At 43.4% G+C, this 14,322-nt stretch overlaps 2 protein-coding genes across 5 annotated transcripts in view; one reads left to right on the forward strand and one right to left on the reverse strand.

The window, feature by feature from the left end:
• Positions 1–1,954: 1,954 nt before the first annotated feature.
• LOC118420242 (serine/threonine-protein kinase PLK4-like) lies at positions 1,955–13,484 on the reverse strand. The gene is made up of 11 exons (XM_035826962.1): positions 13,093–13,484; positions 12,068–12,163; positions 10,815–10,910; positions 9,700–9,814; positions 9,058–9,170; positions 8,161–8,346; positions 5,959–6,821; positions 5,320–5,438; positions 4,178–4,779; positions 3,545–3,649; positions 1,955–2,278 (listed from the first exon to the last, which is right to left on the reverse strand). Exons 1-11 carry the CDS (start codon positions 13,135–13,137, stop codon positions 1,955–1,957), a joined length of 2,664 nt encoding a protein of 887 aa, XP_035682855.1. The 5' UTR covers positions 13,138–13,484.
• An 83-nt stretch (positions 13,485–13,567) lies between these two features.
• Positions 13,568–14,322, forward strand: part of LOC118419085 (heat shock 70 kDa protein 4-like) — a 35,687-nt gene continuing 34,932 nt past the window's right edge. For all 4 annotated transcript variants that reach the window (XM_035825365.1, XM_035825367.1, XM_035825366.1 and 1 more), the window contains exon 1: positions 13,568–13,924. In XM_035825365.1, the coding sequence (XP_035681258.1) occupies positions 13,818–13,924 (107 nt within the window). In that variant the 5' untranslated portion in view covers positions 13,568–13,817. The remainder of the gene's footprint in view (positions 13,925–14,322) is intronic.

Below are 14,322 nucleotides of genomic sequence, written 5' to 3' on the forward strand. Positions count from 1 at the left end.
AAAAAAAAAAGGAAAGTTATGAGATCTAAAATTATGAGATCTATGTGGTCAGGAAAATGTTAAAGTTTGGTCCCTCTGCTCCCTCACAATGGTCCCCCTTACATATTTTACTAGTAAAAACCTCTGCAGTCCAGTCTTATGCAGCTTTTACTTAGGGACCATACGGCGTTTAGTGAGGGGGGAGGGCCGGTCGCCAGAGGGTCGGGTCAAAAATTTTTTGCTAGGCCCTCCCCCCAGGTAAATTTTTTTTTGCTAGGCCCTCCCCCCAAGTCAAATTTTTTTGCTTGGCCCTCCCCCCTCCTTTCAACTTTGAAAAAAATATTCAAGACGCCAATAAAACACTGCGCTCCCATTTGTAAATGTGCTTTGCGTCATATCATACTTTTTCATGATTTTCATCGCGAAGCAGATCTCTCACCCCTAGTAAAGAAAGGAAAACAGAATGGCTCAAAATATCTGCTTAATAGAGGGATAAATATCTGCTTCATAGAGGCATAAATATTTGCTTTATAGAAGCCTAGTTTCATTGTGTTGATATTAAAACAACACCTAAAAAGCATTTGGAACTGGATTTCTAGTAGATTTGCGCCACGAAGCGGCGCGCGCCCCCGCTCCCTAAATTTACGTATTGCAAGCTCGCGGGCCTGAGCGCTTGACGGAAACTATTCTCAATTTACATATATTTTGGACTTTTTCTTGGTTCTGTGGCGGTAATAACTTACGGTAAATCGGGGGGGGGGGGGGGGGGGGGGTGGGGGGGTTGGGGGGGTGGGGGGGTGGTTGGGGGAATGAAAACCAAAATGACAGCACGATTCGACTAACCAAAACTGTAGTGGGGAGGGGGCGCCGACGCGCGACGCTGATTTTCCCACGGCGGGGTAGACCGGTCGCCTCTCTCTAGCCGCCGGCGGGCGTGAGAACGCAGACTTGTAGGAGATCTTTTAGAAATGCCACGCTTTTTTGCCACGATTTCCTGCATTGCTTTTTTATGGGAAAATTTGCTGGTTAGATGACATTTCTATGAAAAAAAATACAAGGGTTTCAAGTTTTTGAGAACGACGTTCCATGTCCGGTGCCAAAGGCACGAAGAATCGCAAGGTAGGTCCGGGGAAATTGTGAAATCTTGACCCTCTTAAAGGCTATTTCCTTCAGTTTGAGGTTAATATTTTGCTGACAAACAAAGGTAACTTTAATGGCATTTCAATTTAGAAATACAAAATTAAATCCCCCCCAAACACATTATCACGATGTCGGTCATCAAAGGCGCGAGGCCGGTCACGTCACTTGAAAGGGATCCAGGGAAATTTGCAAATTACCCTCGAGCTCTGAAACGCCATTTCTTACATTTTGAGGGCAATAAGACAGGGGTAAATTTTGCTGGCAGACTAATCTAGAGTTTAATAACATTTCTGTAAGTGAAAAAAGGTTTTCGAGGGCGTCATGCATATTAGCCCCGCCCCCTCCCTTTCGCATTTTCACTGTGTCCCGAGCGCCAACCTTGGGCGATCCCTTGCAGAGGTCCCGAAAAGTTTTGAAATCTTGACCCTCTGAAACGCCGTTTCTTGGATTTTAAGGGACATATTTTGCTGGCAGACCAAGCTATTTTTTTTGCTTGGCCCTCCCCCCAACTCAAAAATTTTTTGCTAGGCCCTCCCCCTGGCAAAATATTTTTTTGCTTGGCCCTCCCCCCCCTGGCGACCGGCCCTCCCCCCTCGCTAAATGCCGTACGGTCCCTTACTGTACAAAACCTGTGTGTTGCTGGCTACGTAACACAAAAAACAAAACAATAAAAAATAAATGAGTGGACTTGAATCATGTTTCTCGCTACTATTTGTATTGTACCATGATGTATGAAAAATTGTGTATTACTATATAGGCTTATAAGACTCATCAGGACTTTGAACCGTACCTCTGTGATATACGTTGTCTGACCCTTGCCTCTTCCCTCATGACCTCAATAAAAAGCGGCCTGCAGGTCAATTTGAGCTTGAGTTAAAACAAACAAACAAACTCCAGCCTCACCGGTGTAGAAACAAGCCTCGAAGTCAGGACAAGGGAAGTTCTCCATCAGCATGCACTTGGCCTGGCGTGTGTAGAGGGTCACCTTGGGGGTTTTGGAGCGCACCAACTGGACAAACCGCTTGGCGTACTCGTACTTCTTCTTGTGCCTGGAGGGGAGCTCGTGCAGCAGGTAGGTGTGGTCGTCCCCAGGGGGTGGGGAAGGGGGCCGGTCGGACAGGGGCTGGGCCTTACCCCGGTGGGGCTGGTAGATGATTACCTATGGAGAGAGAGGAAAAAAGTTTTTTTAGTAGGAGACTTTGAGCTGGAAAAATCTGATTTAACTCAAGTCAAATCCGAAGTTGGTCCGAAGATTGGTATCAGATGTCAGGTAAGAAATTACTGAAAGGTCTTTAAGAAACTCTCTGTTTGTTTCTTCTTTATTTAACCAGGGTGGAAGCATATTGCCTGATGGCAAAATTCTAGCAGAATCTGTGTCTCTAAAGTTCGGACCAACAGACTTTACACTGTACAGTTCAGTCCTTCGTGGTATGATCCGTTTGGACAATTCCAGACTTTGTCATTATGTCAAGTCTTCGTTGCCATATAGAAAGGTTCTTTAGGCACAACCATGGAGTACTTACTTCCAATGTCTCGATGTCTATCAGACACCATCATCAGAGAAGAATGACTGGAAACTACAATATACTTCTTGCTGCTACTTAATATACTTATAGTCGATGTAGTTGGTTGTGCCTAAAGGACCTTACTATATGAATAATTGCCAACCTGATGAAGTCATTTACGGATCTTTGTTGCCATGTTTTCACCGTGTTTTGAAGTGTACCGCAATGATCAATGCAATTCAGGGGTACACTTGTCTGCCAATGTATTTCTGCTATTGTGGTTTTAAGTTTGCGGTAGCGCCATGCACTGTAAAACAAACAAACAAACAAACAAACAAACACAAGATCCAGTCTCACCAGTGTAAACAAGAAATCTTTTTAAAAAAGCTGTGCCTTGCCGCGTATTTTATGTTATTTTGGTAAGTTAGACTAGATTCTACGCTTAAAAATCCTGAGTTCCACATGTCGCCCCCCTCCCCCTCATTATCATAATTTATGTCAGATGAATCATTGGCACATTAAACAGGTTTTGTAAAACTTTTTGACCCACAATGATTATGCATTATTTTTTATTACAAACTAAGTTCCTTTTGATGCAATTTGTGATATATCTTTATATAAACATGGTGAGTTAAAGCGTAGATTTATTACGCTGGACCACATACAGTAACATGCGTCTAGAAGAGCGTTTTAATACTCGCCTGGAATGTACCATTGTGTAACTAAGCCATGAAACTCGGCAAGGAAAGAAGGGCCTTTGGAAGGAGCTTTGGAAGGGCTGGGTTAACAGGTCCGTCCATCCATGGATCCATGGAAGAAAGCTGGCGTAAAGCCTTGCCGCCGGCAAGGCAAAAAAAGCTTCAAAGTCAGGATGTGGAAACCTATTAAAACTGATGAAATAAGGAAAGACAGAGACTTACCGATTGTCCACATGCGGATATCCTGTGCACCTCTGCCACGTGGTCCACTCCGTCCCGAGGTTTCAGGAACTCCAGACACACCTGTCCGTCCTCCAGGATACTCACCTGAAAAAGGAACAGGTGTTTGTACTGCATATACCTGGCAAACTGCCCATAGTGTTATACATCATGATTGTACTGAACATAATACCAAACCTGGGCTGCGGTAACAATTGATAATGGTGTGCCAGACCTGGCTCGAAATACTGGGTGCATGTGCACCCAGGTGCACCCCAAATTGGAGCTGTGCACCCAATTATTTTCTGTGGGTGCACAGCAGGGTGCACCCAAATATTTTCTTGCGCTTATGTATGTAAAGATATTAAAGTATACTAGTATACATCATATTATTGACATCTAAGTGTTAGAAAGATAATAAAAATGTCTGCCATGGTGCTTGTTTAAGAATTTGATAATTGTAACTAAGTTTTTTATTAGGTTACTATTCAAAACTAAGTGGTGCACCCAAAAATTTTTTGGTGCACCCAATTTTTTAGTGCACCTAATCCCAAAAATGAATTTCGAGCCCTGATAGTATAAAAACTATAAATTAGTATAATGTATACAAAAGCAGTTTATCATGATCACACTCACCACAGCATTTCTGGTTTTCTGTCGGATGGGTCGCAGACGCTTCGAAGACAGCGGTGACATCTGGTCCTTCCTAACCTCCTTTGGCTGGCTCATTTCTTCATTCCTTCCATGCCCCCGATCCTCATCCTCCCCTCTCTTGTTCCCTCTCTCCTGGTAGGTTTGGTGATGATGATGATCTTGCACACTCCTTTCAGAATCTCTTCTTCTCCTCTGCACATCTGCTTGGTTTTCCTTGTCAGATTCCTGCTCGTTGTGAGACCCAAGTTCCCTCCTTTTTCCCGAAGAGTTTGACTTGTCTTCGGTTGCAGTTCTGGAGTCCCACGCTTGTCTTCTTGAGTTTTCGTCGTGATGCCGTCGTGGTCTCCTGTCGTCGGATGGGTCACGACGAACGTTCTCCCTGCTGCCTTTATGTGGAGAGAGCGGCGCCCTTCCCCTGCTGTTTTCTGTGCAGTGTTCCCCGGTAGATGAGTGTGTTTGTGTGACGTGTTGTCTGTATGCTGCTGTTGGTCTATCATCAGGCTTGTTAGCTCTTGCTGTGTATCTGTCTGCATCCGTGTCCCTCTGAGGTATAGAGCCAGGGGACGGGTCTCTTCGACGGGATCCTGAAAACAGATAGATAGGATTGGGTATGGATATGATGTACCCGGTACAAAAGCGTTTTTCTTGTTGGACCGGTCTGAAAAAACGGACCTTTAGAAAATCCATTGGATTGAATCTCCAGGACCGATTAGCAAATGAAAAGTTTATATTGGTAGTTTGGTACTAGGCATTTTGTAGCTTACCTGTCCAAGAAAACAACTAATGTAGTAGAGTGGAGTTTATAGTCATTTCTATCGAGTTTCTAGAGTCAAACTTAGTGCTGTTTACACACAAATAGGATGTTAAAAGGCCAGTCGAAGTCAGACACCTTTTGTTTGATCTTATTTTCTCATGTAATATATTATGACATGTATTTACAATTACATGTATCGGTATTTGTCATAACCAAAACGTCATTAAGCACAGTTAAGGGGAGACCCCTGATAAACGTTTGGGTTTCTGGTTTCTCTAGCATTTTGTAGTTTGTATTTAATTACCGTTTGTAACATCATAATTTATTTATCATGTGCAAATAAACAATTTAAGATTATATCTCAGCTCACCTCTGGCCCCTCTGCTGTTCAGGCCTGCACCAATGTCAGCTACCCAGGCTTCAGTGGGAGGGTGGGACGTACTGCCGGCACTGGGGCACGCTGATCCACCGTCAAAACTAAAACTGGGGCTGCTTAGGGGGAGGGAAAATAAGTCAATCGTGAGAGACAACAAAGACATGACTGTTCAAATTGCAAACAAACAGTAACCTATATGGCTAAACTTCTAGAGACAGCATTGGTTCATAATTAGGGTGTGTACCCAAACCATGTACCTGTAACTGTACAATTGCAACTGTAAAATTGTTTAAACCTAAACACCTGGCGTACCTGTACCTATACCAGTACATCACTAGTGGACTCCACCTTTTTGAAGAGAATCGACTTACGATAAGTAAATCCTGTCAGTTGAACATTGAGAAAACTTACAAACAGACTTAAGCTTGTTTTCAGACTCAAATCTGTAAATTCTCATACAACGATGACAATTTGCTACTATTGTACTAAGAAGACAGTTGGCTACATATGTTTATTTGGCCATAATTGTAAAAGTTAGGTATAGGACCTGTCTCTCATTCATACATGTAAATAAAAGTACATGCATCTAAGATTCATTTGAAAAGAAATCTAAAACCAAGATTATGTTCATACCTTGCCTTCAACCTGACAGGGGGAGAGGGTGGGTGCCTGTCCCTGGCCGTGCACACCTGCTCCCTGGCACCTGCTTCACAGGTGCACCTGGAATGGCTGCTACAGGTGCAGCTCCTCCTGTTCTCTGAGGTCCCACACCTGGGTGCCCATCCACCTGAATCCTGCTGGCATCCACACTTCCTGTCATGGGAACAGTCCCTGTGCTTCGACCCCTCCTGGATGTGTGACGAGCAGTAGTGGTTGCTGAGGTCATTGCCCTCTGACCTTCCACCTTGGTAACCTTTGAACCCTTGCGACCTCTCACACTCTGACCTCTCCCGCCCAAGATACGACCTTTGGTTTTCGTGAAACGATCTGACAGGTTCACAAGTACTGGTTGCTTGGAACGACCTTGGATTGTCATGAAGGGATGGTTGCTCCCCGTGAGACGACCTTTGAACCTCGTGACATGACCTTTGAACCTCCTGATATGACCTTTGCCCTTCACACCCTGAAGTTTTCCTGTTGTTGAAAACAGGTCGGTCGGTGAGGGGTGAGAGTTTGGAGGGCAAAATGTGGATGGGTTTGTTCCGTAACGTTCCCTGGGCGGGAGCGTGTGTTCCCATGGAGACCGTTTCCATGGTCGCATTGCCGCTGTCGACAGACGCCTCAACGGGCCTCCGACGCCGACCAATGACGGGCTTCCTATCGGGGTCAGCCGGGGTCATGAAGGGGTGGGAGAGGATGTCGGCCAGTTTGGGTCGGTCGGCAGGGTTCTTCCTGAGGAGGGCGGTGATGAGGTCCCGCCCAGGTGCAGACAGGTGCTGAGGCAGGTGGTAGTCTCCCAGTACCACCTTGTTCAGTGTGCTGCGCACCTGGTCCGTCTGTAGCACAGGAAGGTTTCAACATGAGGGAAATATATACTGGATAGAAAGCAGGAAGAAAATCTTTTCAATTCAAGAACCGTAGTTGTAGTGTTCTAGCCAGCCTGATTTTTTTCCGTCCCCTGGATTTTGAACGGAAATCTTTCGAGCACCAGAGACTACCAATACCAAGCAACCTCTTGGGGGATGGGGGTGTTGTGGTGGTGATTTACAGGAAAATTTTGAAATCTGAGACCCTCTGAAATGCTATTTACTGCATTTTAAGGAGAAAATTTTGCTTGTACAGTAGACTCAGCTTGGTTCAATGGCATCTGTGCTGAATTTTTTTAGATCTTTGCAAAATTGTATAATATATTATCTCTACATGCCGATTTTTGTTTGTCACAGAGGATGGAATGGACAAAATGTTTGTCCGTCCACAGCTGCAAAATTCTGTCAAAGGACAGAAGGATAGATGCTGGCTAGAACACTGCAAGTACGGAACTGATTCCCGACATTTTCCCGACATATTTGGACTGAACCTAAATGTTTTTACAAGTCTAAGTTCAGTGTGCAAGTACATTGTCAGCACTACATAATATACAAAACAGAATACATAATATCATTTAAAAGGTAAAGGTAGTCACATAGCCTTTTCAAGGCTGTAGGTACAGTGGGTTGTGTCTAGGGTAGGTATTGGGAGGTGGCAGTACTGGGAAGATGGAGCCCAACCAAGTTCTTTTTCCACCGCCTTTCACCTCAACAACCGAAGTCAGGTACCAATTTTTACACCTGGGTAAAGTAAGGAAAGTCATGTAAAGTCCCAAGGACACTAGATCAGTAGCATGACTGGATTTAAGCCCAGGACTTCTGGGTTTTGGTTAGGGGTACCCGTACAAAACCGTTTTTTCTTATTGGCCGGTCCAGAAAAACTGGACCTGAAATAATTTGGTGGACCGGATGTTGGCCCTATTGGAAGATGAACAGATTATATGATCAGGCATTCACACGTTTTGGGGCTTACCGGTCGAGAAGGGCGAAGTAATGTAGTCTATAGTCATTTCTACCAAGTTTTACAGTCAATACCAGTAGTACAGAATTCTATTCTTGTAGGACTTTAAAACACCAGTGGGAGTCGAATACTCCACAAAACAGATTTCTTTGTTGCGAAATGGACCATTGTTTTTAGTATCGTCCATTAACAGTAACCTGCATATGCAGGTGGTATTTCGAGCCCTGGTGCAGGTTTGGTGCAGGTAGACACCAGAAATACCTGCACAGCTCCAATTTTACCTGCACTAACCTGCATATGCAGGTGGTATTTCGAGCCCTGTGAGACTGTGACTGATGCCAAACTTACATCAAACGGAGGGCTGCCTGTGAGGAAGGTGTACAGCATACACCCCAGGGACCACACGTCCGTCTCCAGACCGTGAGCCTTGCGGGTCACCACCTCGGGAGAGATGAAGTTGGGCGTGCCGCACATCGTGAAGTGCTTCTCGTTGGGAACCTTCAGCCGCGTGGCCAGACCGAAGTCGGCAATTTTCTGGAAAACGAAGACTTTGCATTGATGGAGGGTTTAAAGCAGCCCAAAGCAATATTAGGGCATTAAACTTGGAGACATTCTGAATAAGGCAATCTGTGTGATATTGACATTTAAAATCCCCATACAGTAGAAGCCAGTTAATTGCATGACAGATTCACGCACACTTCTGTTAACTGCACGGAATCCCAAAATTCCAAACCAGTGCGGTCCAGCTAGATAACTTTGCATTATTGCACCAGCCGGACAATTGCACGAAATTTACTGGCAAATAGGCTGTGCAAATAAGTGGCTTCTACCGTATTAGCACATATTTGCATCATTACTTCATATTTTAAACAGGAGTCCCTTAATTATTGGTGAAACCAATTTATCAACCAAGGATCCTGCCAGTTATAACCGTTTTCCTGTCATAATTTTAGGCAAGTTTGAACCCAATAATTTGCATGCTTGCAAATCGATACATCGTATTAATGACTGCAACCTCTTTTTCAGGAGCGTGCATGTTGGGTGAGCGACACAGTTGTAGTCAAACTCACATGCTTCTCTAGTTTCAGAGGCAGGATCGCTAACCACTTACTACACATGCAAAATATTTGTCCATTCCAACAACAACTTCAAGCAAATTTTCATTCAGGAATGAGCCCTGGAAACAGCACTGCAACCATAGTATGACCGTTAGTACGATTGAGAACACATGTAGAAGTGACGTACCACATCCATGGTGCGTGTGAGCAGTAGGTTGGACAGGGTCATGTCTCTGTGCACGATGCCGTGGGAGTGGAGATACAACAGGCCCTCGATGATCTGCCGCATGAAGTTACGAGCTGAGGACAGAAGGCAGGAAAATCTGTCAACGTTTTACTTAGTAGATGCTTTAAATGGCAAACAACATTGTTTCAACAGCTGAAGATTTTTTTCTAAACCACCTAAAAGCTGATTCCATAGATTCTGTATTTTTGCTGGAAAAAGATAAAAATGTGTTCTTGTGTTAAATACTGAACTTTTTTCTGTTTAGTTTACTGTACATAATTTTGCTTGCACATTTTTCAAACTGCATACAATTTCAACGAAAAAAGGATTTCTAGCACACATGCCATGGGTTCAGGTCTGGATTCAAAAGTCTGGACCTGAACTTGAATCCAGACCTTGTCGAGTTAACTTTTGGAACACAGCACTAGTTAAAAATAATGTGCTAAAAATCCAGCAGCTTCAATACTTTTGATTAAGACTAGTCCACTAGGTATTGTAAACTACATACTAAAGTCGTAAAGAAAGATCCGTCTGAAGATAAGTTCAAAGGTATCAATGTTCAGTTAAAGTTAAAAGTTTGACAATAAGACTTTTCCTCCTGACCTTCCTCTTCTGTCAGCACCTTGCCCTGTTTCTTGAGGAAACTGCCCAGCTCTCCGTTGTGACACATCTCCAGTACCAGGTACACGTAGTTACTGTCCTCAAAACAGGTGTACAGCTGGAAGTGCAAGGTACCCAGTAGTTAGCAAAGGTTACTTAAGACAGAGTACAAAATACTTTTCTGAGCCAGGTTGCACAGTGTGCAACCTGGGGCAAAAACTAGGTTGCACAACTGAATTTCAAGTTGCACCACCTACAATTCACTAGTTTCTGAAAAAAAGGTACAATACATACATCATTACATGTTTGGCTGATATGAAACAGAGCTGCCTCGGTCCATTTATGTCTTCCAAGTAAATTGACCACAAAATCGAGTTCTGAGCCTCAAAATCTAAGTTGCACCCTGTGCAACCTGAGTTAACAAGTAAGTTGCACCAAGCAAAAAGTGGTTGCAATGTGCAAGTGGGTATTTTGCACGCTGCTTAAGATCATCTTGCACACTGGGCAAATTTCTGTCAAGGAAAACACAGGGTTGGACAAGTCCTTAGTGCCTGTTATCTTGTCTGTCCTTCAGTCTTAAACGTCCATGGGAGGATCTATCCTTACTATGGGTACGAAAACGTTTTTTCTTCTTGGACTGGTCCGGAAAAAACGTACCTGAAAAATTTCATTGGCCCGGATGTTGGACTATTAGAAAATAAACAGTTTATACGATGAGGAATTTGAACATTTTGGGGCTTACCAGTCGAAGAAAATAACGAGTGAAGTAGAGTAGCGTTTATAGTCATTTCTACCAAGTTTTACAGTCAATCGTACAGAGTCAGTTAGTCTTGCAGGATTTCAAAACGCCAGTGGGAGACAAGTACTCCACCAAAGATATTGCTTTGTAGCGAGATTGACCATTGTTTGGGGTATTGTCCATTCACATGTTTTCACATACTGAATCAGGTCCAGGTCCAGGTCCAGGTCCGGACCTGGACCTGAACCAGACCTGGACCTGAATGTTCTGTACTGGTACCCACCCCTAATCCTTACCTACCATAAATACTCAAAATGGCAGTCTCTACTTCAAGAGTTGATAAAACATAGATTTTACTTGTACTTTTTTCAAAACTAACCTCAAGAACTGCCGGGTGCTTTAGCTGGCAGTGAATCTCCACCTCATTCCTGACGCGTGTCACCATCCCAGCAGCCTGCATCAGCTTCTTGTCAATCTGCATCCGTGGTAAGAGGTACAATGTACATGTACCGGTAGCTATTTCAGCAACATAGTAGTACTACAGTAGTAAGTTAGTAACCCTGAGTTACACAATAGGATCTACATACTCATCTTACTGCACACGGTTAGCTGTTTGGGCAAGCAAAAATCTAAACATAAACAATTTTGATGTAGATATGAAAGACAATACTAGTATTATAACATATTAAAAATGTTTCAATTATAAACGTCGATGAAGGTTAGACATCCAGGTAATAAGATATGCCACAAAGCAATTACTCAAGCAACTGGATATGGTTTTGGAAAAAAAATCATATCCAGTTGCTTGAGTAATTGCTTTTTTGCATATCAATTATAAAAAGAAATGTCTGTATTTTGCTCTCAGTCCCCAGCAGACTGCCAACATGGCTGCCGTTGCCGGGGGTCCCTTGGTTGTCTTCACATCGCCATGGCAACAGCCAGGCAATGCTATGAGCGCAAGGATGGCATCATCATCGAGCAAATAAATTAGTGTTTGGAACGTACTGGGATTTGAACCTACAGAATATCTTTACTTTTCATGTCCTAGCAGAATGGGCATGGAAGCACTACCAAACTTCTTGCATGTTGTCTATATGTCTTACCAATCAGCTGTTACCAATTTATGAATTATTTGTCATTGTGTTGAAACAGATGAATTTCCATGCTTCACAGTCACAGTTTGAGTATTGTCAAAATCTTCACCTAAAAGTATGGAAATCTTTTTTTTTTTGTGAGTTACATCTTGGCTTACGTCGTATGTCACCTGAAATGACATGCTGGACTACAACACTGTACAAGCAAATTGAGATGTTTTCTGTGACTACTGAATGGTGATCCTGAAAAGAAACACCATTTTATAATTACCTTCCTTTAGCCTAGGCAAGGACGTTGTATGGGGACAGTTTCCATCTCAATAGCCCTTGGGCCACACAGGTAACAACAGTACCACTGGTATTGGTGTGTGTTCAAACTTAAACTCCTACGCAGAGAAAGCAGTATGCACCATTTTTAAGCCTCTGGTATGACCTGGTCAGGATTTGAACCCCATCCTTCTGAATAAAAGGCAATGTACAACTCTACCCCCTGGGCCATTGCACTGGTGTTTATTTGATGACGACTGAGAAAACCTACCATCTTGATGCCGACTTCAAGACCAGTGCTGATGGAGCGTGCCCGATACACGCAGGCGAAACCACCGCGACCCAGGAGGTTCAGCACGTGGTAGTCCTGGGGGTTGGGCGAAAGTTGAGCAGTTGATTAACACTGTTAGGCAGTATTGCAACACAGAAATGTAATACTAGTAGTACTAGTACTGAAAATGCTTTTATCTTTTTGCAGTGGTTTAATTTTGTTGGGGGGAAAAGGTGTTTTTCACAGTGTTTGATGTTTAAGACAATTCTGCTGTACAAAACGGTGTTATGATTTAACAGTAAGAGGTTACCATGAAAACAAAACTTCTGCAAACAAAACTTCAAAACAAAACCTCTACGAACATTTCCAAAGAACTTGTGCCCTGGACAGCGAGAGAACCGCACGGTGGTTACCGGGCTTTTCTCTGGCCCGCTAGCAATATGCCCCGTAAATAGAATTAAGCCGGCCAAGGGAGTTACTAGGTTCTAGGTTGGGTGCACCAGTGCACCTATTCCCAAAAATGAATTTCGAGCCCTGAAAGACTCTACTCAAGCTAGAAGAAGCCAAAGCCATATATCTACTTGGAGAATACTGTAATTGCAGAAATGTTATCGCAGTGGTTTTATGGTCGCATCTTTTTTGCGAAACAGTCTTACCGCAAACTTAAGTTAAACCCACGTGAATATTTTTCCATGATACTACGTGACTACAGTGTATGGCAATACCGCAAACTTACAACCACTCCACTTTCCCGCTAACGTGAAATTAAATCCGAACTTTATTTGAATTAGTCCCTGCAGATCAGAGGAATTATGATTTCAAACTTAATATCAAAACGTAGGACTGGCTTTTCAGTCTAAAACAACCTTAAATCAATGACATATTTCTCTGTCCAAGCTTCATCAGGGAGCTTTCATAATAATATTGTTTTTTATTTGACAGCAGAAGACGTGTCTTTATGAATAAAATCTGAGCCTCTCTATGAATCTGCAATCGCTAATTTCATATTCCTGAGCACAGCTCACCTCTATGTTGTCCCCCAGACCACTGGGATCCACCAGTGTAGACATGGTTTCTTGTGATCAGACAACAGAAAATGGGGGAGGGGGGCAAAAACAGATAGTTCAGTTTCCTCCTTTTCAAATCGAATCCCTCCTCCACCAATGACCTCTAAATAATCCTAGGAGAAAACGTCGAAATCCTCTCAAGTTATTCCTCCGTTGAAACATTCCATGGCGAAGAATTCCTCAGAAAATATCACAGATTCCTTGCAAAAATTATTGGCGGGCCTCTCTTTCTTCTTTTTTTGAAAACACGCGCCGGTTACACCTGAAAACGAGGCTAGAGGTGAAAGGTCAAAGTGTTCTGGAGATCATTCTCGAACATCCCCGTAGATTCCCGAACAATACCGAGTATACCCGAAGTGGGCCGATACCCCACCGATAATTGCCGAAGGGACATTCTTGCGGTGGAAAACACCCGAGGTGTCACCGGAAGTGCCCGATGATGACGTCACACATTTCGTCAGGACGCCGGCCATCTTCACGTGTGCTCTGGAAATTTCTCAACTCGAATGGACCTAAGGTTCTCTGAAAGTCAGAGGATTTCTTTTTCCACCAGGATTACAACCAGGATTACAACTAATAAGGTTCCACAGTCTAGATCCTGACCGGGAGCTTGGAATTATCGTTAGGAATATTATTTTTTAAATCTTTGTGAAACCACCAGGAAGAGAGGGACATATCACACAATGTCTGTCGTGGGGTTCGATCTCGGAAACCTGTCGTGTTATATCGGTGTGGCCAGACAAGGAGGCATAGAAACCATCGCCAATGAATACAGCGACAGATGTACACCGTAAGTATATCTTTGAATTTTCTGTGCTCTCGTTGATATTCAATGTGGTAGAAAATAATTTGTCAAAGACGTAGGTGTGATCATCCCATATAAAATTTGCTTTTGTCTCAGAAGCCGGCCCTTTGCCCTAAAGGCAGACTGACAAAACACTTTGTTTCCACTTTCTTACGTTTAGATTTTTACGCGATAGGTACATTTAATATCCTCACCCATCGTTGGCGAATTTTCAGTTCTTTTTTCGCTTTCCCTCCAAACCAACAGCAAGATTTCAATGGACAGGAACAACTGAAAAATCGAGAACTTTCAGTTTTACAGGGGTGGGAGGGGGGCGCTTGCTGTACACCGTTAGCCTTAGGGCTTGCACAACAAAATAGTTACAAGGTTGTCTTTAAATTTTT

The sequence above is a fragment of the Branchiostoma floridae genome, chromosome 7 (genome assembly GCF_000003815.2).
Source record: "Branchiostoma floridae strain S238N-H82 chromosome 7, Bfl_VNyyK, whole genome shotgun sequence".
Lineage (NCBI taxonomy): Eukaryota > Metazoa > Chordata > Leptocardii > Amphioxiformes > Branchiostomatidae > Branchiostoma > Branchiostoma floridae.

Coding starts and splice junctions, on each gene's coding strand:
- LOC118420242 (XM_035826962.1), bottom strand. CDS start 13,137: ATGTCTACACTGGTGGATCCCAGTGGTCTGGGGGACAACATAGAG. Junction 5,439..5,958: donor CCTGTCAGGTTGAAGGCAAG/GTATGAACATAA, acceptor CCCCCTAAGCAG/CCCCAGTTTTAGTTTTGACG. Junction 3,650..4,177: donor AGAAAACCAGAAATGCTGTG/GTGAGTGTGATC, acceptor TTCCTTTTTCAG/GTGAGTATCCTGGAGGACGG.